General features: G+C 35.9%; 1 protein-coding gene across 9 annotated transcripts in view; it reads left to right on the forward strand.

Annotated features, from left to right (window-relative positions):
* The window catches only part of DMD (dystrophin), an 896,220-nt gene that overhangs the window by 646,362 nt on the left and 222,079 nt on the right, over positions 1-27,779 (forward strand). For all 9 annotated transcript variants that reach the window (XM_017733467.1, XM_017733459.1, XM_017733457.1 and 6 more), the window contains one exon: positions 6,416-6,605. In XM_017733467.1, the coding sequence (XP_017588956.1) occupies positions 6,416-6,605 (190 nt within the window). The remainder of the gene's footprint in view (positions 1-6,415; positions 6,606-27,779) is intronic.

The following is a 27,779-nucleotide window of genomic DNA, read 5'->3' on the forward strand; positions in this document are numbered from 1 at the left end:
AGAGCATGACTTTGTCCATATGAAGACATTCTGAGTTCCAATCGGAGCATGGAAACGTTGAGGGCTTTTGTTCTTCCTTCCTGTGGAAGTAAAGAGAATGAGCAGAGAGCTGCCTTTGTGCGTTTATTTTGGACCAGCTGTTGCACTTAATCTCTCTGTATGCACAATTATGTCTGGAATTTAAAATTACTTCACTGCTTATTCATTTGTTATAAATATGGATAGTGCAGCCAAGGCAGAGATGCCCTTCAGCTTGTCTGAAGAAACCAAGTAAGCTCTCAGGCAGTAGATCAAGTTGTTGAGAAATTAGTGTAAGGCAGAAGTACTGCACTGTTGAGGTTTAACCCCAGCCTTCAGCTCATGTACTGGGCATGATGTTCTGTGGCGTGGAATGTCACTTTGGACAGCTCAGGTCACCTGTCCTGGCTGTGCTTCCTGACAGCTTCTTGTATCCTCTACCTGGCAGAGCATGAGATACTGAGAAGTCCTTGACTTAGGGTAAGCACTGCTCAGCAACAACTGAAACATCACTGGGTTATCAACATTATTCTCACAGAGAATACAAAACACAGCACCGTACCAGATGCTAGGAAGAAAATTAACTCTATCCCAGCTGAATCCAGGACATGCACATAGAAATACAGACAGAATGATATCACTGGTAGGAATCCTGTTGATATAGCTGAATCAGCAGGGGCAGCCCCAGTATATTCCCACTGGGATCCCTAAAAGGAGCTTGTTTATTCAAAGACCTGCAAAATGAAATATTTCCTTCCTTAAGTTCTCCACATCTTCCAAACCTCAGGAAGATATTAGCAGTGATAAGATCAGGCAGAGAGTTCTAGAAAGTTACTGTTGCCTTTTAGAAGTAGATTTTTCACCAGGTTTGTCCTTCAGTCCTTACAGTAACAGACTGAAGCACAAAATGACTTTAAAAAGAAGCCCAAAAGCCTGTCTTTAGAGTACAAAATTCTGTACCAGCACACCAAAGCTTTCCTGGTTCCTCATTCAGAACTCAAGTAGTTTGGATGCTGGTGTTGTAGCTTTGAGTTTGGTTGCAGTTTGAGGCTTTCTCACCATTTACAACAAAGTAATTTCAGACGTAGAGTTGCACACAGATGAGCAATCTCCAGTACTGTAGGATCAACTTGGTTAAGAACATTTTCCAACAAGCCAGACAAAAGAGTGATACTAGGACATAAGCTTGCATGTATAAAGATCACTCAAAAAATTTATATCCACATCCACATGCCAGTGATCGACAGCAGACAAAACCTAGTACCTCTGTTCAGATGGTCAAACTAAAAGGCTCATTTATGCAGAAGTGTGACTGGAAAAATCCCAAGTGTCCCTTACTGTGGTGTTAAGCTAATTGACATCCAGAAAAACAGAGGAAAGCAGTACTTAAAATACTGTCTCAACATTGTTTTCCCCACTGCATGTTGTATCAGGAATTCCAAAGTTAATCTGCATATTAATCACTTACTAGTATGTATTAATAACTTCAACTGGCACTGTAAAATACAGTCCCTAGATTCTGAGAGAAAGTTCCTCTAACCAGCATTCCCAAAATTAATGAATATTATTAATTTTGACTTTGACTTTCAAAATTATATCAGTAATAGTTATTTTAAGAATTTAATTTTCATATCTGTGACATCTCTGTGTTCTAACTTTATCTGAGGTTAAATTATTCTGACTCTTTGATTGGTTCTTTATCAGTCCAAGTTAAAGCAGCTGAAGAAAAGTTACCAGTGAGAGCTTTAATTTATTTAGTAGTAAAAATTAAATATTCCAATAAAGCTTTGCAATTGTTTCTTTGTCATATTGGTACAAGGGATATAAACCTAATGAAAAATGTGCAAACTTTTTCCAGCATTAACAGGAAGAGGCATGTAGTTCAAATTCTCTGTGATAGTTGGCTGCAGATAAAGGAAATTCAAGTAACATTTTTTATTTTATTGCATTTTTTGTTGTATGGAACTGTACTTTTAGAAAAGAGAAAATACAGTTATAGAGAGAGAACTACAAGAACTATAGAAGTAAAACCATTTCCTGATGCTTTGTCAGCCAGTAGTCCAGCATATTTTACTTTATATCTCAGTAAGATAACTTTAGATCACTACATTCTGCAGATGGAAGTGTGATTTAGTGACCTATTGAACACCGAATGATACAGAGTTGCTTTACTTTTATTGCTTTTGAAGAAATACCTGGGGAACAGAAATTTGTTACTTTGTGCTCTGCACTTACTGTGGGTCCTGTTTTCTGAGTATCTCAAAGCATTATTCACACACTGACCCTCAATGTATCTCATACTGTGAATAAGCATTACAATTTGAAATACCTAAATAGATACTCATAAATGTGAATGATTGATTCCAAATTATGTAGCGAATACCACAGTTGAAGAAAAGTCTGATATTCAGGCTCACAGAGCCTCTACAAACACTCTATTCCTTTTGTTGTATGCGATTGGGTAGTGTTGAATGAAGTACTCTTGTGATACCTTCAGTCACAGAATCACAGAACATTCTGAGGTGGAAGGGACCCACAAGGATCATCAAGTCCAACTCTTACTGAGACCATCATTCCCTTACCTTCCGCTCCTTGTTTGATTCTATATCCAGATGTTCAGTGGTATAGAAGTTGTATTTTGTTTTATATATTTATTTTGCCTGTATGTCATGGTATGAACTCTGGGTTTTAGTTAAAAACTAATACAATACCTTGATTATGAACTTGAGGATAAAACAGATTTAAGGTAACATAATTTTCCCCTCCTTTTCTTCATGAACATTTTTATACTGCTATATTTAAAAAGATATTAGCTTTAAAAGTTCTCAGCATGACAGCAATGTCCTGAAGCAGAGGCTAGTAACCTTCCTTTTTTGTGGATTTTTTTTAAAAACCCTTGAAAACATCTTCCTGTCAGTGTAAATGTTCACACAACACTTGACTCACTTCCTCTCCCACCACTATCCCCTCAACTCAAAGCCTTCTTAAAAGAGCATCCTAACTTGTGTCCTGCAACAAAACTCATACGACAACTAGAGTTGGTGAGTCCACTCTCACTGATGCCACCAGCTCCTAAAAATCAAATTTACAGGGATGATTGAAGACCAGCTTGCCAACTTTTAGACATAAAAAAAATTTAGGCTTGTGTAAAATTCAAATTATCTAAATTATAGTTGATTTACTGTTGTAGTCAGGAGAAGAAAATTTACTCTAACCTTGATCTGGTATGACAGATGTGGATAGACAAGGGAGGAGAAACTAAATTCCAGAAATGCTAGTGTCTATGTTTTATAGAGGGAGTGTAGTTTGCCTGTCCTCTGGGTTTCTCGATGCAAATAAGATACATTCCACCCTTAGTGTTTCTTCCTTGAATAAGAGGCTTTTGGTTATAGCCTGTGTGATTATTTTTATATCATAGTAGAACAGATTAAATCATGATTATTCTATTAAAATATATATTTTTAAATTGTTATTACTATCTTTTAGTATTTTAGGAGTATGCTGTAGTGTTTGCACTGTGCAGTTTTCCATTTACACTAAAATATAGTTCTGGTTACTTCCTGTTAATTTCTTACAGCTTGCATTCCCTATAAAATTAAACATATCTGGATAATAGAGACTAAAGAGAAAGCATCTTTATTTTGGTTTTGTGCAATAATGTCCTGTTCAATATACATATTTCTTTCTTCCCTATGACTTTCTGCAGTTTATCATATGCTGGATTTGATGCTCAGTTTTATTCTTTGTGTTTAGACCTTCTTTTCTCATTCTAACTTCATACTTTTGTAGTGAGAAAGCCAAGTAGAATGAAGTTTACTGATATGCTGCAGAACTGCCAATGTAGCCGAATGGTTATTGCATGTTAGCTGTACCAAAATTTAAAATGCAAAGTACTACATATTTTCTGATGGGTGTCTATCTATGCTCATAGATAAGAAACATTTTTCTGTAGACTGAAAGGATTATGTGCCGTAAGATTTCTGTGCATCATAGAAGTGACAGAAGATTCTTCATGATAAAAACTTCATTCTTTGCCCAGGTCAATAAAATGCTATATTTTTTCATGAAGTCTGAGGCTTTCTCTAAAACACAAATGCTGACTTGAGTAATCCTTCAAATTGTTTTCCCTTTGAATATCATTTACATATCTGTGCTTATGTTTTGGCTTTTTTTAAATCTCACTGTGTATTTGCAGAATGTTATTATTAGAGTATTGTTATGTATTTATAGGAATTCAGGTGTACAGTAGTTAAAAATATGCCTTTCATGTTCTGAAGGAACTGGGTGAGGAAAAAATGTTATATATGATTCTGCAAAGGCTATTAACTACCATGCTGCACACTGTAAATTGCATTAGAATAATGCTGTAAAGCATATCTCATAATAGAATTGTGCTCTGAAGAACTGGAAAAAATACATTCAGTTCATGCAAGTATATTCCATTTCCAAATTGTGTTGAATAAATGTGATGCTGGTTTTGAGCTAAAGTGGTAAATAGGTCAATACAGTATTTTCTAGGTAAAAGATTTTCTCTGTCTTATTATCTTTTAATGTACATTGCTAGTATATTTATGTATAATTTCTATGTAATTATTCTTTAGTTTAAAAAAGAACAAATTCTTTCACTGACGTTATTTTAAATTTCAAGGGTAGCCTACCCACAAGCCATGTTTATGCCCACACAGAATAAAGCTGGGAAAGAGATCATGTTCACTATTCTTCAGCTGAGTGTTTCCTACTGACAGCCCCCTGGGGACACATTCTAATGCAGGCTAAGCAGTGCCATGATGTGGAGAATTCTTGTAGGAGGCAACAGGTGCAACTGAGGTGAAAATCCAGTCCATTTTTAAGCTTTAAAAAAATTGATAGATGAGTTTGTAGTGAAGCATTCAATAGCTTTCTCAGATGTTGAATGAAAAATTAAGTCTTTTTTTAACAAAATGGTTGGGAAAAGCAAATAAGATGTCAAAGGATTAAAAATATAACAGAAAAATGGCAGTTCTTGTGGCATTAGTCTCTCAGGGAAGATATTTTTTTCCTGAAATGGTTGTCCTTGTTTGTACTCTGCCTGAATTTTTCTGTTCTTACTATCCTCTGCTGCTGTTTACTTATATGCTTGTCAAAAGCATGTTAAGTCAGTGCCACTTGGCAAAACTTGTGGTGGTGTGGCTTTTTTCTTTTCTCACTTCTACTACCGTACTGGGTTTTAGGGTGATATCATTACTTTCCAAGGAGTACAATCACTTCATGACAGGGAACAGGATTAGAAAGAGAGATTAGCACTTGGAAATTCCATGACCTCCTCTGATAAATTACAACTTGAGAAATTACATCTACTTGAATCTAGTATGCTAGTCTCTCCCTAAAAAACTATACAACTAGACAGGAAATCTATAGAGATATGTGAAGACCACCACAGGTGTGTAGACTTAACATAGGTGTACATCAAATTGCATTCATTCCACTTGAAATAATGCACATTACCAAATGACCTTACTAAGTATTTTCAGAGCTTAAAAAATTATTTTGTTATCATGTTGATATTAAACAAATATGCATGCTGTACAATAGGTAAGCAACCTTGACAGATTCGTGTTAATGAACGTCATACTTAGCTGCTCATGTTTCTAAATCCATATTTTGCTCAAGTTCAAAGTAAAAAAGTCAGTGAATACGTGACACCTGCATTGTACATGAATGATGATGTAACACAGATCTGCTTTAATGTTTTTTCAGCACAAGAATTGCTGAAATCTTTTGTGTTCTTTCCTAATCTGTGAGTTAGACCTTCCCCAAGGATAAGATAGCCTTTGTCTTTAAAACTTGTATTTTATCATGTAACTGATAGAGATCATTCTTGTAATTTATCACATTCATATTGAAAATAAAACAGTAATATAAAAAAAGAAACCACAAAACCTACCAGAAACTTCAGTGTTATTAGCATTTAAGGTGCTGAACACAGTCTCCAAAGGTTTTAAGTCATGAAAACTAATCTTCAAATTTATCATATCATGCAGTGGTCAGGAACTATTTTGTGATTTCTAAAAATAAACAAGAATTTCCACTGTAGTGTAAGAAAATAATCTTTTATTAAAACAAACCAGGGAATTACTTCTGATTTTCAGTTCTGCATATTTTAGGCATAACACTTAGAAAGAAGTGGTTTTGCTTAATTTTGTATCAGATGAATTTCATTTACTGCTTCTCAGGTGAAAATATAGAAAAAGAACCCTACCTGCCAAACCTACAGTGCAAGTTCTGTAGCTAATGTATCAGCATACCTACTTCACTGGTACATGAAAAATACTTAGTGTGTCTTTGTTATATTTTGATTTAATGATTAAGGTTTTTTTCTTGCAAAGAACAATGTATTTGATTATTTGTACTTGTGCAGGGTTTTTGAACGTGAAGCAGCTCTGGAATCAGCCCTAAGAATGTTGCAGCAATTCTACCTGGATCTCGAAAAGTTCCTTGCTTGGCTTACAGAAGCTGAAACAACTGCAAATGTCCTGCAGGATGCTACACACAAAGAAAAGACACTAGAGGATGCCAAAATGGTTCGGGACCTCATGAAACAGTGGCAGGTAAGACAAGCACTTCAGTATAGAGGCATTTGACAAACATGAGAGTTTATCAAGCATATCTGATATTTATAGAAGTTATATAATTTGCATCAAGTTTATTCTTTGTAGCTTAACTGAATTAGTTTTTCTCCATTACTTTCAAATACATGAGAAATGTTAATTTGGTAGTCTATTGTCAACACGCTCTGTTGCAGTAATAAAAAGAGATAACGATGCAAATTTTCATAGTAAATGGCTGGACAGTTTTCATACAGTTATTTTCCTCTGGGGGAAAAAAATCTTAAAGTGAGATAATATTGTATTTAGTGTTTCAGAGAATCTTGAGGAGAAAGAAAATTAATTAGTTGAGATGGTGCTGTTGAATTGTGTTGTTATACTTCCACTGCATTTTCTTCACTACAGTTATTGAGAGGAATACAGATATATCTGCTTGAGGCCTTAAATTCCTTAAATTTGAAGTTGATTGGCTGTTTGGAAGGCAGGACCCTTTCTTCCAATATTAATAGAATCATAGAATAGTTTAGGTTGGAAAAGACCTTTAAGATCATCAAGTCAACCATTAACCCAGCATTGCCAAGGCCATCACTAAACCATGTCCTTAAGTGCCACATCTACACATCTTTTAGTAGCTCCAGGGATGGTGACTCAGCCACTTCCCCTGGGCAGTCTGTTCCAAAGCTCAGTGACCTTTTCAGTGAAGAAATTTCTTGTATTCCCTCATAGTGCATGATTTTGCTATTGACAGGAAGTTCAAAACTGGATATTTAAAGCACTGGATACTCTATGCCTTAATTTATTTATTTATGAAAAACATACTGTGAAAAATTTAGTTATAAGTGATTAAAAAAAAAGAGTAAATTTATATAGTAGTCTAATAATTCTTAACTATAAAATGAATTAATTTATTGTGATGGGTAATATTTGCAGTAGTCATAACCCAGTGCTCTGTATCAAGTCTTTATTGTGAAAGCTTTTTGTTCAAACAGGTACAGTTTCCTGATAGCAGTGCAAATATTGCCTATCTATTTGCTAAAAATGGGTAATGGAGCACAATTTTATCAATAGAACAATTTTATGATGACAGCTGGATGATCAGGAAAGAGACTATGGCTTTTCATTCTGTTTCTCAGGTATTGCTGCATTGATTCTTCCAGGCTTCACACCCTGCTTGTAGGAGTTCTCTCTCACAATTCACTTTGATGTATAAGGATGAAAAGCAAGAACATGACATAAATGTGTAGTTTGCACACAGTTTATGCATATAAAAGATTCAAACAAAAAGGAGCTTTACTAAGTCACAGAAGTCTCAGAAGTATGTATTTATGTGCTTTGTGGAAAGGGGTTATTGTTCACTAATCCATACAATCAGCCACATAAAACATAAATAGTGATAAGCCTTTTTTTAACTCTGTATTGTGGGTCAGAAATGTACTTACCCTACACAACACATCAGGCAATGACTGTACTGCAAGAAACTCTCTATGTAAATTGTACATGTATCATAACAGACACATTCAAATACAGTCCATGTCCTCAACATGGTTTGTTATCATCCAGTATATGTAGTAAAACTGCAATCCCTGCCCCAACATAGAAAAGATCCTAAATGCTTTCAGTCAGGATTAGAATTTTCCAACTTTTTTCTTTTTCTACATGAAGTCTTTTTTTTCTTCTCTCACCAACCAGGCTGAATCCAGATCCTAGGAGGTAAAATAAAATGGTGCTTTCTGATTAAAGATCAGTGTCTCATGCGTCTTTGGAAAGAAACTTTGACTCCCTGGGTTTATAGAATGCATAGAAGTTATGGTCAAATATAACAAATGGATTTAGATCTTCAGTCTCTGTCTTGCTCTTTATGCAGTTCCATAGACTTGAATAATGTGAAAATAGTCACAAGGACTTTTCTGTTTGAATCTGATATTTTTAACCACTAGGTGTAAAGCAGTATTTTGATAAATAATTTTCTACACAAATAATGAAAAACCTAAATTTCTGAGTTCAGTAGTAGCTTTGTACCCTTGTCAGTACAGATGTTTCTCTCACTTTAAGTGATCCATCGGTTTTCTGCTTTACACTCTCAAACTTTTTTTTATTTCTTTAAACAATTGGGAAAATAATGACTTGCTGTACAGAAACTTTTTATATAGTGACAGTTGCTTGTCTAGGAAAATCTCACATTTTTAGGCATTTGTTTTCCTTTTCATGTTCACAAACCATTAACTCAGTAGTCACTAATAAAGATTAATCTTTCCTTAGTAGTTAGCAGTTCATTCAGTAGCAGAAGGAGAAAGGTGAGACTTATATAACTGCACATTCTAATTACCTGATGATGTAATTATATTAAAATGTTGCATTATAAACACCCTGTTTGTTTGTACAAGCATGCATTTGCATGCATCATTTGTCTGAACTGACAGCAATGTAATAGTTGAGGTGATTCACACAGTTAAAATACTTTCTGGAGAATTTTCAAGGATACAAACCCATTGCTCCAAGGAGTTGTATAATTATGTGCTGCTTTTTTTTTTTCTAGCTGAAATACATCTTGTGTCCTCATGAGGCCTGATTTGATAAGTAACCATATGAGGGAGATGAAAATTAATTTCACTTTCTGCTTTCATACTTCTAGTGATATGAACTCTCAACAGTGTTAATTATAATCGTGGGTCGGTTTACATGACACCAGGCCTGCTGGTGACAGATGAGGTACACCTGTCTCAAAGGGGGAAAAGGATCTTTGCACAGGAGTTATCAGGGTTTAGTGAAGAGTAAACTGAATTTGAAGGGAGAGAGATACAAAACCAGGCTCACTTGAGATAAGCCTGGGGACAGCATTCCAATGTTAGAGGGATGGTGTGCTAGTGAGGTCCTTTGGTCTGACATCTCAGTAGAGGTAGGGGCTGGAGATCCATGTGGCTTCAAAGATACAAGAGTTATTGATGGGTTAGACACCATGGAAGCACCTGAGAATGGTCACACAGGAATTAGGGGTTCTCCCCGCAGAAGGGTGGTGGGATCAATAGCCCGAAGTCTACCTACACCAATGCAGACAGCAGGGACAACAAATAGGAGGCGCTGGAACCCATTCTGCAGCTGGAAAACTATGACACAGTTGCCATCACTATGGTGGGATAACTCACACGCCTGGAGTGTGCAATGGGTGGCTATAAATTCTTTAGAAGGGATTGGCAAGGCAGGAGAGGTGGTTGGACAGCCCTGTATGGAAGGGAGTGTTCTGACTGTCTAGAGCTTGATGCTGGTGACAACAGCGTTGAGTGTTTATGGTTAAAAATCAGGGGAAGGCCAACAAGGAGGATGTTCTGGTGGGAGTCTGTTATAGACCTCCTACCAGGATGAAGAGGAAGATGAAATATTCTATAAGCAGATGTGTGAAGTCTTGTAGTCACTAGTCCTTTTACTCATGGGGAACTCCAACTTACCAGATGTCCTCTGGAAATGGAGAAACACAGCAGAGAAGAAGCAGTGTAGGAGGTTCCTGGATTGTGTGGAAGAGAACTTCCCCAGCATTCTCCTTGAGAAACCAACTCTTCATGGCTTGGATGGGTGTTCTCTTTGCTGGATAAAAACTGGCTGTGGGGCCAGGCCCAGAGAGTTTTGGGGAATGGAGTCACAATCCAGCTGCCAGATGGAGACCTGTGGTGCTGCCCAGGGCTTAGTTTTGGGGCCAGTCCTGTTTTCTGAGGAGTGACTGAGGGACCTGGGGGTGTTTATCCTGGAGAAAAGAGGCTCAGGCTTTCAGCTTGAAAGGAGGTTGTAACAAGATGGGAGTTGGTCTCTTCTCCTAAGAGGAAATGGCCTCAAGTTGTGCCTGGGCATGTTTAGATTCAGTATTAGGAAAAAAATTATCATAGAAACAGCTGTCAAACATTGAAACAAGCACTGGCTTCCCAGGGAAGTAGTTGAGTCACAATCCCTGGATCCCATGTCAGTTAGGGCCATGGTTTAGTGGTAAAATTGGTGGTGTTAGGTTGATGGTTGGACTTGATTATTTTAGAGGGTTTTTCCAACCTTAAGAATTCTATGATTGTATGAAGTACTTTTCTTGTCTGTCTTTTTAGTAATAATCGTATGTGACACTTTATGCAGCTTATGTGATATTAGATACAATTTTGAAGCTTGTGTGGATTTATCTTGTTACTTTATGAATGCAATCAGTTAATATTAAGCCTGTAGATTAATATAATCACAGATTTTTTGGACTGAAATTTGACGAATACTGCATGTGACACCTAGTTAAACAGTAACTAGAGAATGCTTTTATATTATATACACAGTTTACAAAATATTTCTAAAATAATCTATGATGACTGACAAATTATTGGTGGTATAGACCTGACTAAAAGTATTCCAGGATATGATAAATGAAGCAAAGTTAATACTTAGGCATGAAATACATAGCAGATTTATTTTTATTGCCACCTTCATGCTCACTTAGCCTATAACCTAAGTAGTTTTCCGTTAGAGGCAGGAGTTTTGCTGCTCATAATATGAAAAATATGCAGTGCCTCAAGTTATACCTAAGAATATACAGCATGGGCAGTACCCTTCTTTTCTCACAGTGATGTTTTTATCTAAAACAAGGGACATGAACAGCAGGCAAAGCACTCTTTTCTATTCCTAGCAATGCTTCAAAGGGGCTCACCTGTTTTTAAGGTGTCCAGGCAACTGTTTTTTACAGTAGTACAAAGCTGAGGTAGATACATATTCCTGACATTTCTCAATTATTTATCAGAATAGGTTCTTTGAAGATAAAACATTGTTTCCAAATTTATTTCAAATATAATTTGTATATAATTGTCTAGCACAGTTCATTTTGTGACATGATCTATGGATTAGATGATAAATCTCACTAAAAGAGAAGAGAGAAGGTATATGTAATATTCTTGCTCATTTCAATACTAAAAAACATTTAATAGTAATTAATTTTCAAGTTCTTCCATTCTCTGTTCTGAAAAACTTTGTCATTGTCCTTTCTGAAATACTTTTTCAGTCGCTTTTGCTTATAGTTGTTCTCTGAAAGCTTTAAAAATCATACATAATCTTCTTCCCTTACCTGTTTTTTTAAAAAGTTTAATTCTCCATATTTGCCTTTTGTACTAACTTGTTGCCAGTGCTAAAATGAAATCTGTTCTACAGTACCTGGAATAGAATAGCAACTGTCTGAGCCATCTTACTCCACTGAATAATAGAAGAGAATTTCCAAAATCTTGAGTTTTAACACAAGTGCTCTTACAACCTAATCTGAGACAGGGCTAGATAGTACCTCAGAGTGAATTTTTATCTCAAAGTGGATTTTTTTAAAATATTGGATAATATTACTTTGAAAACATGAATTTCTCAGTATTGTAATTAGCAGTCATGAGGAAGGGGAATAATGTTCTTTTGTTTTTAACAGCAAGTGTCAAATACTGAATACTTTCACAGGAGGCTCAGGTGCTGATTCTCAATGGGCAAGACAATAATACATCTGTTCTTCTTAGCTGGATATCAAAGAGAAGTAGTCAGAAATCAGAAATAACTTTGTCACTGCTTTTTGTCAAATATTTGGTATCAGTTTGTTTAGTCTGGATGGTCTGTATCATAAAAACAGAAATGTATTGCTGCTGCAGCTTGCCTAGGAGTTGATACATTAATGTGTATTCTGCTTCTGCCCTCCCCATTTCTGAACTTAGATAAAAACCCCTTACCAGCATTAATATTCTTTTGGGAGGTAAAAGGCTCGTTTTATCAAGAGATCTAGTACTCTGTTGCTAGAGTGAGATGTAAGTACTCTTAAAACTTATTCTCATGAAAATAAACAGCTCTCAATTGTCAGAAATCTCGCATATAAAGTGGGTGTTTTCAAATAAGAATATAAATTTCTTCTTTTAATTTCTCATTTGCATATGTTCTCATAATCAAGGTAGAAGAAAAATCCAATTTTTAAAATGTGCTAAATCACTTAGTATATTCACACTTGATTGATTTATGTACTTCCTCTGTAAAAGCTTATTGAGGACACCAGAGGATGGTCTTAATTTTTCATTTGTACATCAACGTTCAAACCCTACTATCTTTAAACACAGGTTTTCAAACACAGATTAGATGGGAAAAGCTTTTGTAGCATGAAGTGTGAGGTTCTGTTGTGTTGCTTACACAGTTATTAGAGGAGAGCATGGAAAAATCACAGGTAGAAATGGAATGGAAGGGATAAGAGGGTTTGCCATTATTCTGAGCAGGTTCCAGTTCCTACATTTTCTCCTGACCTTGTAATTTCTATAGGATGCCTCTCTTTGTGTAGACTTTTCTAAAGCAGGCTGTCCCACATCCAGAAAAGGGGATGGATGGACTTTCTCCTAATCTTTCTAAGTATATGTCATATTTCACTGTAGCCCATCAATTTGAAGTGACAGGAACTAGACTGAGTGGTTGCCAGAACTTTGAAGAGTTCTGCCATTCCACCTTCCCGTGACCATCAGTATTTACTAGTACAGTCTAATCTGCCATTTAGTTCTTCTAGTCACTTTGTATTGCTTATAGCACATTTATTTGAAAAGTGAATAATCAGTAAAAACTAGGCAAAAACCCAATGGTAGCCTTTATTCTGATGATGAGTTTAAAAGGGTATCTGTGCCTTGTGCAATTATGCCTCCGACCAGACTGTTCAATACACTTGGCTAAAGAGCACATAATTTTTCATTTGTGAAACCAAATGTGTATTTTCCCAAGGCAGGTAAAAAGAAAAAATGATTCTATTGTGGTTATTAACATATTAATATAAAAAGGATAAATTGTACAGTGCATAACTGAGGAAAAGTATTAATTTTGGCTTAGGGCAGATATCTTCCTGAATATGTAAGAAGTCAATGACCTAAAAAGAATACAAATAAGGAATAAAATAAAAAAGTACAAATCATTTTCAGAGAAAAGTTATACTGGTTTTGCAAAGGGTTTTTAGACAGTACTGAGAAAAATAGTTGTCTTCTAAGAAATGCCCCCAAATTTTCTTTTTTATGAGTATATAGCTGCCATGTCACAGGTTTTCTGCATGTGAATTTACACTTCTGCACAATATTGGCTGTTCTGTATTTGCACTGTGCAGCAGTTGTTTACTGTAGCAACTCCCACTATCTGAACCAACAATGTTTGGCAAAAGTAATTTTTCTATATCAAGTGTCCCATTTCATTTTCTGTCAGAAGTTTGGACTTTATTTCAACTGCTGAAAAGAATTTGAATCTCTTCAGTCAGCACAAAGTTCCACATGTTCATTTATCCTTGCATGTCATATTTTTCATTTGAATAATTTATTTTCATTGGATACCATTTCATTTTGTATGTTTTCTCTTGAGTAGATGATTCCATTTTGTTGATGTTCACCACATAAACTGCCATTTATCCCACATATGAATCAAAGACTATTTTTTTGTTTATTAGTACAGAATTATTATGTCAGCCTGTTTTGCAATTATTCCAGTGGGTTCATCACCTGTTATCACTGATAATATTAGCAACTTTCTGGAAGGGGACCTTTGTCCTTCTTTGTGGCAGTGCTGTATTACGTTAGGAGATTGTAAAGTGGTGTTCAGGATTTTCCATTTGGTTAAAATGCATGTTGTTTGAGAATTCAGAAAGTCCAGCCTTAAGTTATAGTTACTTTTCATAGTTTTACTGTATTTTGTCTCAGTAAATGTAACTAGATTTGGGCTTAACTTCCCTGAAATTGTTAGTAAATAATGCATTTTCAGAGATTGAATAATGTAATGAAAATATATAGCTACTTAGTACTCTTTCTAGGGTTTATAATTGCTTTTTTTTTTTTCAGTTCTCTGATTTTATATATATATTTTTTATGGGGGGGGAGGTCATCTGATGTTAGGATGCCTACCAAATACCCTAATATAGCAGTACTGAGCTGTTTCTCATGAGACTGAGTGATGTTATTTAGGGCCTGTGACACTGGAAATCAGATGGAAGCTCACAGATTCTATTATATAGGTTCTACTTTTATATGTATTGTATTTATATATACATTCTATTATCTTTCATATATATTCTCATGTGGGTTTAGGCTTATACAGATAACCGGTTCACCTTGCGGGCTACATTTTTTTTCAAATAACCAGTGAATTTTCTTTAGGTGAAGTTAGCAGGATGCAAACACTGGTGCAAGCAGCCACAAGCTCTGCTGTTTGTATCCAGGTATCGGTTTAATGTACTGAATAACCAGATTATGGGAATGCAGTACTGTCCTCTCTCCCATGTTTTGTCTGCCTTAAAATTATTTAGAGGCCACATAGCCAGTTTCTTGTGTATGTGCCACCTGTTCTTACTGGAATTCTTACTGCAGGTGATGTAGAGTTGACTTCAGACACCTACTTTTAAGTGCTAATGGTGTGTGAGCTGTTTAAGTTCTGATAAGAACTGGTGGATCTAGAAAGTTATGCAGCTGGCCAGATGCAGTTATCCCATTTTCTTCACCTTCCTAGCAAAGCAAGAGCAGCTGTGTTTGTATCTCCTCACGCCATGAAGAAATGTTCAAGAGCTGGTTCTGAATGTGTTTTGCTGCAGGAATTTTCACCAGTGAGCTCAGCTTGGTTGTAGTTCCTTGTCTTCCCAGTTCTGCACAGACAAGGATAAGAGAGAAACACTTCCAGATAACAGTTTAGTCCAGCTAAGCTGGGGCTATTTGACTCCTGGAGAAACACATTCCTCTCCTCTGACTTAGAGAGAGCATAGGAGAAGTAGCTAAATAACTCAGACTGCACCAGCTGCCTAAACTTGGTGTAAAATGTGTGTGTGTTCTCCCTCTCTCCCTCTCGTGTATAAATGTGGTGGGGGTTTTGTGGGGGTTTTTCACTTCATTTGGTGGTCTTTTACAGGTTAAAGAGCTTATAGTTTCATGTCAGTCCTGCCACTCTGTATACTTCTAAATCGCTCAATTGCCCATGAGGCAATAGAAGAGAAACAAGATGTAAACTCAGACTGCTGAGATCACTTTTTCCCAAAATGATGCCCATGAATTTAGTCATAGATAATTATGAAAATGTGTTAAAATATACCTAGAAAATTTCTTCTGCCAGATCACTCCAGGTTTTAAGCTGTGTCTTCTGCTGACCCTCCTGCCCACACAAATGTCTCATAAGTTTGAAGCAGTGATATTTGTTTGGTTTTTTTCTCTGCCTCTCTGAGAAATGTTTATGCCTGATGTTGTTCTGGCTTGTCTTGCATCTGTTGTCACTAGGTGGGAAAGTGTTAGCGCTTTCTGTCCTTTGTGATTCTTTTCCATATAAAATGGGTTGAAGTGCCTGCAGTAACAGTAGTTTTTCATATTTACCCTTCAGTGTGGAATAACTTCTAAATCAGAATAGAGGTGGGAGAGCCTGTAGAAATGGCAGGAACATTCAGAGACTTAGGTGTCCATTTTTGCCCCAGTAACTAAGCAGCTTTCAACTAACCAGATTATGGATCTAAACCAGAACACAGTATTTATGAACAATTGTAGCAGAGAAAATAACACATTGCTTATCATCTGATTATTCAGGTTGGATTTACTATTATGCACTAAGAGTCACCAGAAGTGTTGGTATGAGAGTGAAAATATCTGGACTCAAAATGAGTATCTTCATCTCCACACTGCCTGCGTAGTTGAAAAGATAATGTAAAACCAAAAGAGGCCATAAGAACTAAGAATTGTGCATATTAATCAGTTCTGAAGATGAACATTTTTATTTTCTTACTTTGGGTAATATTTTTTCATGTTAAAAGTCTTCATAGCTTATAGCAGGTTGATTGAAAAAAAAGGTATCAAAAAGTCAAAAAGAACTTATATCAGGTTACACTGATAATTTGTTATGAAATAAATGAATTAACCTTAAAAAGAGACTGTGTGACTTCTTTTTAATAATGCCAAATATTAATTTCTGGTATCTGAATCAGATATTACAGTTTTACCTGAACTTTGCCAATGGAGGATATGTGAGCACCAACTAGTAACTAAGCAGATTAAAGATATAAATTATATTGTCCCCAGAAACACCATACATTGTCTACTATACTAAACCTACCTAATTTTAATTTCTACCTCAGTCTGCTAGGCTGCTACAATTTTAATGACTTTTTTTTTTCTTTTTCTTTTTTTTTTTTGCAACTACTTCATAGTTCAACAAAAAAAAATAGCAAGACACACTTCCTAGAGAACTAAGTACAAAACCCAAAAGACTGAATCACTTAATTTCACTGTTGAACTTCAAAGGTCTTTTGCTGGGAAAAGCTTACAGTTGTCCTGCAATTTTTTGTAATGCTTATATCAAAGAGCATTTCCCTGATCTATAAATGAAGTGGCAAATCCTTTCTTTCCAGAACCTGGAAACCTGCTGGAAGCTGCGAGATCAAAGCTATGAAATAAACCTGTTCTCACTTATGTTACACCTATTACAGTCACAACAGTGCATTAGCCTGAATGGGTCATCTCTTTTTCTTTTTAACTGTGATATTGTAATTCTATGCCTCATGAGTTAGGGTTGCAGCAGTGTTTAAATCCCAGCTTGTTGATTTGCTCAAAAAAAAAAAATTTAGTCATTTTATTTTAACCTTTGATTTGTGGGACATGGAATACTATGGAGGGTTAGCACCACCTGAAAAATACCGCCAAAAAATGTAATTTCTGCAAAAGGAGCTATTAAGTGACAGCTTGTTTCATTATCTTGTGTTTCCTGTTAGATATTGAGCACACACGTATACACCCGGGTGTTGCTCGGCTCACACTACCTCAGGTGAAACCAGGATCATTACCAAGTTTAATCCAGTTCTGTGATCAGGGCATGCAAGCAGAAATGCTGCATGCTGTCCTTGGAGCAAATGTGCAGCCGCTTTTCCACAGCCATGAATTCCTCCTAATCCTGGGAGATTCAAGTCCTGTACATAGCAAAAGGAATTTTACAGATCATCAATGTTTGTTGTAACTGAGGAAAGAATTGTAACTCAGGAAAGAAACTCTTTACCCAGGTGTTTGGGTGAGACAGAGGAAAGGGAGAGGAAACTGTAGGGATTTTTAAATTATTTAATTTGTTCATTTCAATTTTGAGGCTACGTTATTCATTTAAATATTTTTATGTTTTTTTCCTAAGATCTTTACAACACAAGGCTGGAGGTTGACATTTCCACATTAGGTGGGGGCAGATATTTAGAATATATACTAATATAAATCAGATTTGCTTAAAATAAAAGTATTTTTTATTCTCAATTTCTATGTTCTTACGTAGTTTCTGCTTTTTCATTGTTATATAATTTTCACTGCATGCCTCAATACTTGGGAACAAATAGAGACAAGCTGAACCTGACAGAAGTAGAAAAAAATCATTTTATGAGTTTAGTTAAGAAACTTTGTAGAAATTTGTCTTTATTAGCATGCTGTTTTGACAATGATTTCTCTGTTTTCATTATGGCTTATAGCACTGTAAATTAATTTAACATGAAAGGATGAAAATATTGCTTTTAAATTTTTTCTCATTAAATTGTGAAAAAATATTACAATAAATAATAGAAAAGAATGCCTCTGGTAGAAGCTTCTGTTTACTCAATCACTGGCTACAGCAAGAGTGAATTATTGCAGAGCTAACTCAGAGGCAATATTTTTGCAGCTACGTTACATAAAACAGATGATCTCAAAACTTCAAAAAACAGCACAAAAAAGAAAGCATAGTGTGGAGCCTTTGAAAGTTAAACATCTATTTATATTTCTGTGAGAGGCCTGGGCAAGACAGTTGGCTGGAATTGAAGCCTCTCACATCTCAAGTCTTGTGGTAATAAAGTGAAAAGTAAATTTCATTGATACCCTGCATGCACCAGCTCAAGGTGCTGAATTTGAGGTCAGGATATTCCACATACATGGGTGATTACAAGGTATCTGGGTGGGTAGGAAATAATTCTGTAAGTTACAATTGGGATCTTGATATTCTCATCAGCCTGACTAAAATGTCTGTAAATTTGCATTACATGGCAAGAGCATCTTTTGTTTTGTTTTGGTCTTGGCTTTGTATTTTGGTCTCCCTATGGCCCGTACAGGATGTTTTCTATACAGCTCTTTGTTGCCTGGGGTGCTAAAAACATTCCTTCTGCTTAGGTCTTTTGCTTCTCATTTGTAAATCAACATTTTCAAGGTATCTTGCACACCTCAGTTCCATCCCTTTGCAATAATCCAATTTAGCTTCAAGCCTGGATGGTTCCAAATTTATTCCTCTGCAGTCTTTCTGTTTCCTCCTTACCTTAATTTAAAGAGGTGTTAGACCACTCAAGTTGGCAGGAACCATGTTATATACAGGCAAGAATTGGACCTGAAATTACTTATGTTTTGTCTGTCTTACCCACTGGAAATAACATGATAGAAGATACTTTAAACCATTGACGAACAGACATCTTGGAAATTAACGCAAATGCTCTTAATTACGGTAATGGTAATGAGTTCTTTGATACTTAATTTTATGGAAGGGATCATCTATAACCCTTTCTTTTTAAGTAGTGATGACTTACAGAAATACAATACAGAATAGCACTTGTGATATCATAACGCATTTGCGTTTTTTCCTCTCCTTATCTGAGATTTCTAATCATGATTCTGAGAGATGCCTTGCAAATGCTGATTTACAACTGAGAAGTAGAAGAGCCAAGAAATTGGCTCTTCTACTGTCCTGGGCTAGCACGATGTCCTGGCACCAAGCAAAATTCTGCCTGCCCCAAGTGGGGACAGACGGAGACCGAACGCGGCACGGGAGGGCCAGCGAAGCACCGGCTCATGTTCGCCTTGCCCACCAGTGGTTAGGGCGCGCAAGGAGGTGGGAACAAGGCAGAGTCTTCCCATGAGGTCCATTTTCTGGACCAAAATGCACAGAGAAAACACCAAGCCACGTGGCTTGCAGGGAGTCATGTACCCCCATGAAATGGGCGTGGCAAACACACAGTAACCAATGGAACATCAGCCAGGGGGTGTTACCGAGGTGGGGAGAAGGAATTACAGCAAATGGGAGAAGGGGTAGGCGGGGAGGAATGACAAGGACCAATTAACAACCGAAGAACATAGAACTGTCTGGAAATACAACCAAATATGAGGAATAAGGGGAGGGGAGGGCTGCAGCCAATGGTAAGGCAGGGGTTTATGTATTTTTCACAGCCTTATGAATGCTCAGGGCTTTTGGGCTGGGGCAGCATCAAACCACTGGACCTTTGGGTCCACTTGATCTGGCTGACCCTGGCTTTGGCCATGGTTCACTGCAACAATTGTTATATTCCAGGGCATTTCTTGGTGATTTAGTAATCTTGTGATTTCTTGATTTTCTTCTGCAAGAGAGGTAGAAATGTTACCTTTTATTTTGTTGTTGATGCTAGATACATTAAAAAGGTGTTATTTATGGAGCATTTGTGAATGTCACCTAGAAAACATATATTGAGCATGTTGTTGTGTTAGGTTATGATTCTTCCATGCTATGGACCAATGAAATAAGAGTCTTCTTTTGAGATTCTTTAGACATTTAGTGTGCCAGAGATGTAGGTATAATAAACTTGCTATCTATGCACATGTTCATATGTATAATTTTCTGTGTATTTAGCTCTAGAAAACAGTATTTGCATTTGGCTGTCAGTTTCCAGAATGTATTCTAGGTTGCACTTCTAGGTTAGTATTTATAATACAGTGCTGACACTGAGCAAGCTGATCTCAAGAATAGATCTATTAGAGGATAAAACATCATTTCTTCTGGAATGTTGTCTACAGTCATGAAGATAAAACGTTTGCAAGTTTTTTTGAAATGTTGGGCTCAGTTGTGCCTTCCTCCAGGCCTTCAGGAGTTACTGCTCTGCAGTAGGCAATTGTGAGAAAATAAACTGCCACAGATGCTACTGGGAAATCTTGAATGCTTTCCAGAATTTGCAGTCACAGCATTCCCATGCCACTTGCTTCCCACTGTTTTGTAAAAGGTGCTACGGTACAGTTGGTTTGGGTTATTCCCAGTCCTTTTAGGTTTGGCTGTTTTGGTAAATGAGGAAAATAGAAGAAAGAAATTTGTATATTCCCAAAAGATTGCTCTTCTTGCTGACTTACACCTGGACAACCAAACAAAAAAATATGTTTACATTTCGCTGTCTTCGTGATAGTATTTTCTGAAAACAAATGTGTGAAATTGTGTCATACTTAGGAAATCTTCTTTAGGAGCTACACATCCACTTGGGCAGAAAAGAAGCAGTGTTCTATGTCTTCCGTAACAAACTAAATGATGCTACTCCTGTTAGGGGTAATAAATGGTGTTAATAAACAGTTTCAGCATGTTCTGAAGAGCAAATTTGTTTGCTAAAATTATTTTGTAATTTAAATAAATTATTTTGAGTCTATCATAATTGTCTCATGGAATATTAAAGAATGGAGAGAGAATAAATTTAAACAATTCCCTATTCATCTCCCTTTTCTGGCACACAGAAATACTGTTTATTTTAAGTTACTTTGTGCTACAATTCTGACACCCATTTTGAGTTAAAATAACTGTAAAAGTCATATTCTTTCTTCTTACTCTTTTTGTCTTTGTTCCTTAAATTTTGCCTTAGAACTTGCACCACTGGGAGCAACAATTGTAGACATGAATGTTCAAATCTTGTTTAGCATTTTGCTGATGTTGGTGTAGATATGGTCAGAGTAAATTTGTCCTGCAAATGCAAAATAATGTATACATAGGGACATGTATGGTTATTATAAATTGGTGATATGAGTGGCTGATATTACTCTTTATTTTCAGGATAGTTGCTTAGCTGCTGTTAGGGCTTTCCCATCTGGGGGGTAGAGGGAATAGCTGTGATATTCATGCTAGCAGAGCAAGCAGATGCAGCAGTGTTGGAGAAAGTAAGTAAAAAAACTACGTATGTATGAGACTCTAAGGACATAAAAGTTTCCTTTCAGATTAAAAATTTATCATTTTTTTTTAAGGTTGGTTTATTTGAAGCTCCAGCCTCTGAGTTCATTATACACCCAGGCCAGACTTGTTTTGGGTATGCTGAGTGCAACCACAGATACGTTTGTTCATTAGTGGGGTTGGTTTGCAAGTCCAGTACTCTTGTTGGCCTTATCTTTAGCTGGATTTTGGAAAATGCTGTTATGAAATGCTTAGCACTTAATTCTCTATAAAGAAGCCATAGATTTGTTTTGTTTTATATGCTCTTCAGTATTTTTGAAGAAAACCGAGACTAGGGTTCCCTGGGCTTAAGTTAAACCATTGCTTGTACTAAATGAATTTGGCAGTTCTGAAATTGGATTTTTTTAATTATTTTTGCATTACATTCCCAAACCATCATAGTGATTAATTGTATTACCATTTTAAAGAATATACTTGGGCTGCCAGGTGTGGAGGGGAAACAGAACAAATTGATGTTCCATAACCTCTAAACCAGTCTTCTGACATAATTGAGATGAAGTGGAACTTTCCACAGAGCTGGTGCCCAGACTTGAACCAGATGTCAGCAGTTATTTTAATGGTAATGGGCTGGCAAAGTTGACAGAACCAAGGAAGTCGGAAGTTACAAACTTCTGTTGCTGTCCAGAAAGTATTTCGGTCTTTCATATCACAGTGATGTTGCTTCCCTGAATCTGTGAATTACAAAGGCAGTGATGGTCTTAATTGTTTGAGTCATTACTGGTTTTGTAGTCAAACACGACTTTACCATGATTGACTGTTTTCCTATGAATTTAGAGATGCAATTAGATTAAGGGCTGTTCTGCGCTGTTACAGCTGAAGGTGAAGAGAGATAATTACGACGTATTTGTCATTAATAGGGCAGGAAAATTGTTATTATAAGAGGGTAAAAAGGCAGCAAAGTAGTGGTATCATAACTTCTTTTTTAAGCAGTGACGAAATCTTATATAATGAAGATCACATTTGCATGGGATGGCTGCATGATGTCTGTGTGAGCTGTTCAACATGATTCCTGAGGCTTTTTTGCTAGACTCTCCTAGTTATCTCAGGATTAATTTTTTAAAAAGTACAATGAACGTTAGTGCCTTATGGTTTAAGTTAATCACATAAAATATCAGAAAATTAACTGCTAGAACATGAATTAAAGTTAGACAACAGAGAATTATCTTTACCTTAAAAAATTAATTCTGAAAGCATGTAAAGCTCATTGGCTTTAGTATTAGGGTTAGATGAATATAAACATTCAGATTTTGGCTTGTCCAGACTAAATCAGGTTGCATTCAGCCCCCAAATGTATCACTTAGGACAATTTTTTCAGTTGGTTTTCTTCCTTTGATAGGAATAAATATTTTCAAAATTAAAGCTTTTCAGAGCAATAAATGAATTTCAAAGAAATTTTAATAGGTGTTGAAAATTTTTCATTATGGTGACATGGTTTTAGGAAATGCATTACTTTTTCATGTGCATGCTATGATGAAATTTCATTTTATGGCACGTATACAGTATATTAATATTCTGTTTTATGATTTTGTGATTATATCAAAATAAAAGATGGCAGAGTTCTGACTCCTAACTCTCTCCCTCAATCAGGGTGATAGTGTACTTCCAAGATTTCAGTAATTCAGTATTCATATACTCAGAAGTCTTATTCACAGAGCAGAAGTCTTCTTGAAAGTCCGTGAATATGCTTAAATGAAAGGAAGAACTCACAACAGACCAAGAGTGGTGTTTAATATCTTATTATTTATGTGTTCTTCCAAAAGCTACAGAGAACTAGGGAGGAGTGAAGCAGATGAATGAAGATGGAATAAATAAAAGTAACTCAGGTCAGATAAAAGCTGGTGAAAGGAGGAGGGTAGTTGGGGATGCAAATAAATAACTAAATAAACTATCCCCATCTGTCCCTAGCACTTAATCTTTGTGTAAGAACTGGAAAGACAATGTCTTTTATGCTGAACCTATCTTAAAAAAAGACATGAAAGCCAACACACATCAGCTGTGCTTTTCTGAGCTTAAAATTTGTTTATATGTGCACTACAGAAATAACATGTGAATTTTTATGTAAAGTCATTAACCTGTCTTTAACATAGCAATGACATAACAGCTACCATTTTAGTCCCATTTCAATAAAGTCACTTTTGTGTACCAAAATACTGCACATAAGTAGAACTAAGATGAACATGAACTTGTGGTTTTATTGATGTGTGATATCTCTATACCAATGTCTGAGTTGTCTTCGACAGCAGCAACAATTATTCTTGCATCATAAAAACATCACTAGACCATCCTTGGTCTAGACTATAAATGCCAGTTTTTAGGTGCACTGTAGTACTGTAAATAACTAAGCAATTCAAAATGTGATTTTTGAAAGTATAAAGAAACTGGCTATATTTTTCTGGATTTCCAGTATATTTCTTGAAGTTGGTAGCTGCAAGCAATATCCCTCCATGCTTTTTTTGCTGACTTCTGAATTCCAAAGTAGAGATAGCAATAAGCAGGGCTTTTCAAAGTGTATTTTAGCAATCTTTTATATGTATACAGTCATGTGTGTCCAGACCTATCACACTGCATTCTGAAACTACTGCTTTATAAATGTTTGGGGAAATGTGACTGTTAAGAGTAATTTTATCAGACCTAAGAGAAAAAAAGCTATGAAATTTAACAGTGAGAAGTAGTATTTTTCTACTTTGAACTAAATGTACAGAAATCTCCCGAAGACCATGATCCTGCTCCGAGCTGCTGGAACATGGGGTTTGGCCTCTATGGTCTTGTCATTTATGGGTGTTTTCTTCACTTTAGTTGGGCTCTTCATGAGAGCCTGCTTTTACACTGTCAGATTTGAAACTGGTGCTGTAAAATTGGTCTTGTAAGTCATAGTTTTTTCATATGTATGATCACTTCTTTGAATTGCTTGCTTGCTTTCTTTGCAGTAAAGAAAATGTTGAGGCATTTTCGTTTCCTTTCCCAAAGGGGCAGTGCATGTCTTCAGCACTTGGCAAAATGATCCAAGGTGGTTTGGGTATTAAACCCACCAAGCCCTTTCTGACTCTCCACAGAGGGTCAGAAGTGTTGAGTTCCCTTTCTGAACATGCCATGTTCAGCTCTAGGGCTTATTGGTCTGGTATCATCCCTTCCTGGTGGCACTGGAATTACAGAATATACCCACAGTAGAAGCATATGGTATTTTGTAATGCTATTATAATGAGTGCCATTGAAATAAGAAAGATTTGACATTTCCTCCAAAGAATCACTGTCACAGAAGCTATTGGAAACGTGTAATGCTACAACAAGCAGATATTAATTAATGCTGTGTCAAGGTGAGATTCCTATTGAACTGTTTATTATACATACATGAGAGTGAAGCAAAGTGCTTGGGTTAATGTTATTGCAGTCAATTATCAACAAATTAATAATGTTTAACCTACTTTTAGAATACCTTTATGATGAGATATTTCGTCTGGTTTATTAAACTGTAAGGTCACCAGAGGAAAGATTTTAATATGCACATTCTTTGCAGTGTGAGATAACATGCACATTTTTCTATCAAAACAACTTCAATGTAGTAATGTTTCCATTTGGATAGAACAAATCTATTAGCTTCATTTATATTTATTCCCATGTAGAAGAGTTGATGGAATGTCTAAAGCTGTCAAGGCAGTATCAACTGATTTCCAGAAGTAAAAATGGAACTTGATTTTGATACCCAAGAGTCTTAGAATATAGAACCAAATATTAAGAAACATCTACTTAGAGAATTGACTAAAAGTTATAGAAGCAGAACTAAACCATTCATATGCTGTTTCTGAAGAGTAATTGAGCATATAAATATGAAGGTGGATATAAATTCAGGCTCTTTCAATGAAGAGAGCTTTCTCATGAAAATACTAGATTTGAGAATTGCCATAGCAACAGTGCTGTTTCAGAAAGGGACTAACACTATATATTTTCACTATTATATTTCCATTTCAATATATTTTCCTTATAATTATGCATTTTCTGGACTTTGTAATGTTAAGGGAGTGTCATACATGTGTGCTGACTCCAGAGTCTCTGAAGGAAAATATTTAGCTAAAAGGAATTGATGTGCAGAGCTGTAAAATGGCAACTCTAGCATTTCAGAGGCAGCATGTATCTGAATAAAAAGCAGTGGTAATATAGCAGTGAAAAAGCAGAGTAAGATTTTTAGTGTAAGTAGTACCCTATTTATCTAATTTTAAATTATGCAATAGTTTTCTGATTTGTTGGAGACAAAGGGAAATCACTTTTTGGCAATTAGTAATAATTTTGAGTTTAAAGAGAAATAAAGAGAAGATTTTGTCATTTAATAGTCTAATTTATTTAGCACTTAAAACACTAACCCTTGGCATATTTGAAGATATTCTTTACATAAGGATGAGCTAATTTGGTTTTTGTGATTTTTGGGTTTTGATTTGGTTTTTATATGATGTAAATAAATGATATTTCTTTTACTATTTGGGAAATGTGCACTTTACCTTTGTTCCAAAGAAATATATTTCAAATATATTCTCTCCAATTTTGCTGCCAGTAATGCATTTCTTTCCTTTCTTTTAGACTAGCAAGGCTTCTATTGCAAAGCTGTTCTTATGTCCACTCTGGCAGGAAGCTAAATTATCTGAAGACATAGCAAAGAATATTCAATTAACTAGAGCATCCTAATTGCTCTAGTTACATTTCTAAATTTAAAAGGGGCAGCAAAGACCATCTCTTTTGGTGGCTCATAGAGTGGTTCAAGTGGCTCACAAAATGACACAAAAAAGAAAGATATGTCTGATTTTTAACCACATTTTATATTTACTATCCTGTTATCTGGAACTATTACCTCCTCCATTAAGTAAGTATGTGTTTAATTTTTTTTTCTTTCTCACAGGCTTTACTTTGGTTGGTTTATTCCTTCCCTTCTGTAGTTCTGGATATGCAAAAAGTCTTGTCCATTTGCTACTGCTGTGGTGCCTCTGGTGCTAGAAAAAGTTACTTGCTTTCACAAAAAATCTGATTTCCGTAAGATATAAATAATGTCTGAACTGAAGTTAGAGTTACAGAATTATGAAATAACAACTTTAGTGTTCTTTTAGAGACACCACCAATATTGAAGTAGCAAGGACAGAATAATCTGAAAAGACAGCATTAAATTCTCTTTGAATTTGAAAAGCTGACTTTTTTCATTATTTTTTATAAAGCAGAAAGGGAAATTCCACAATGGGAAACATTTTTATGTTTATCTTATACAGCAACCAGAACCTCCTTTTGTCTACTGAGAATTCTTGTTTCTTATCCACAAAGGTTCCTTCTTTTGAAATCTGTTTTCTATGCTGAGATGCAACATCAGCTATCTGCTAGTGCAGGATATTCATTCAGTATTAGATGTTCTTTTTCCTAAAGGCCATGACCTTCAGATTCCTGAGTTTCCAACTTTGTATTCAACAGAAACCTGACATACAACAACTGTTGACTTCCTTGTCCTGAGCACAAGTTAGCTTGAGTTAGGTTTCTAGTTAAAAGACAACTGTCTTTTAGAGAGGTGAAAAGTCATTTCTAATCTATATAAATTGTCTGTTTCCCACAGCTGATACAATTATATGAAAGTAAGTTGAGAGGCAAAATGGATAACATTTGTGTATTTGGTTGTGTATTTATATTTTCAATGAGTAAAACTCATGACCTTTAGTAAAAGGGGCACGCACACACAATGCCTTATCAAACCAGAAACTGATTAGGTATAACACCAGACTGAGCTAAATTCAATTCTGAATATAAAAAATGTCCTTTTTACTTTTAAAAGAACATTCACTGAGTACATGAATGCACATGCTTGTACACATGCTTGCATTAAGACTGTAATCAAAGGAAATTAAAATAAGTTAAGAAGGCTTGAAAAATCATTTTTAAAGGTCTATCATAAAGCATGTTCATTCCTGCTGTGTCACGTGAGACAGTGGAAGAAAGACTATTTTGTTATTTGTGTGCTGGTTCAAATGAAACCAGTACGCCTGGTTTCGTTATCCTCCTCTTTCTCGGCATAACACAGCACCATTGCAGCTGTTGTGGAGTTGCAGATATATCTAATTAATAATGAAACACAGCACCAGCCTAAGAGCAGACTTCCTGTGCCACCATTTAGAGGATCCTGGCAATGTTTATGCCCTGGGCAGTTTTTACAGCTGGCGCCAAGTGTCAGGGCACTAATATGCCCCCCGTGGCTCTCAT

The sequence above is a fragment of the Corvus brachyrhynchos genome, unplaced genomic scaffold (assembly GCF_000691975.1).
Source record: "Corvus brachyrhynchos isolate BGI_N302 unplaced genomic scaffold, ASM69197v1 scaffold34, whole genome shotgun sequence".
NCBI lineage: Eukaryota > Metazoa > Chordata > Aves > Passeriformes > Corvidae > Corvus > Corvus brachyrhynchos.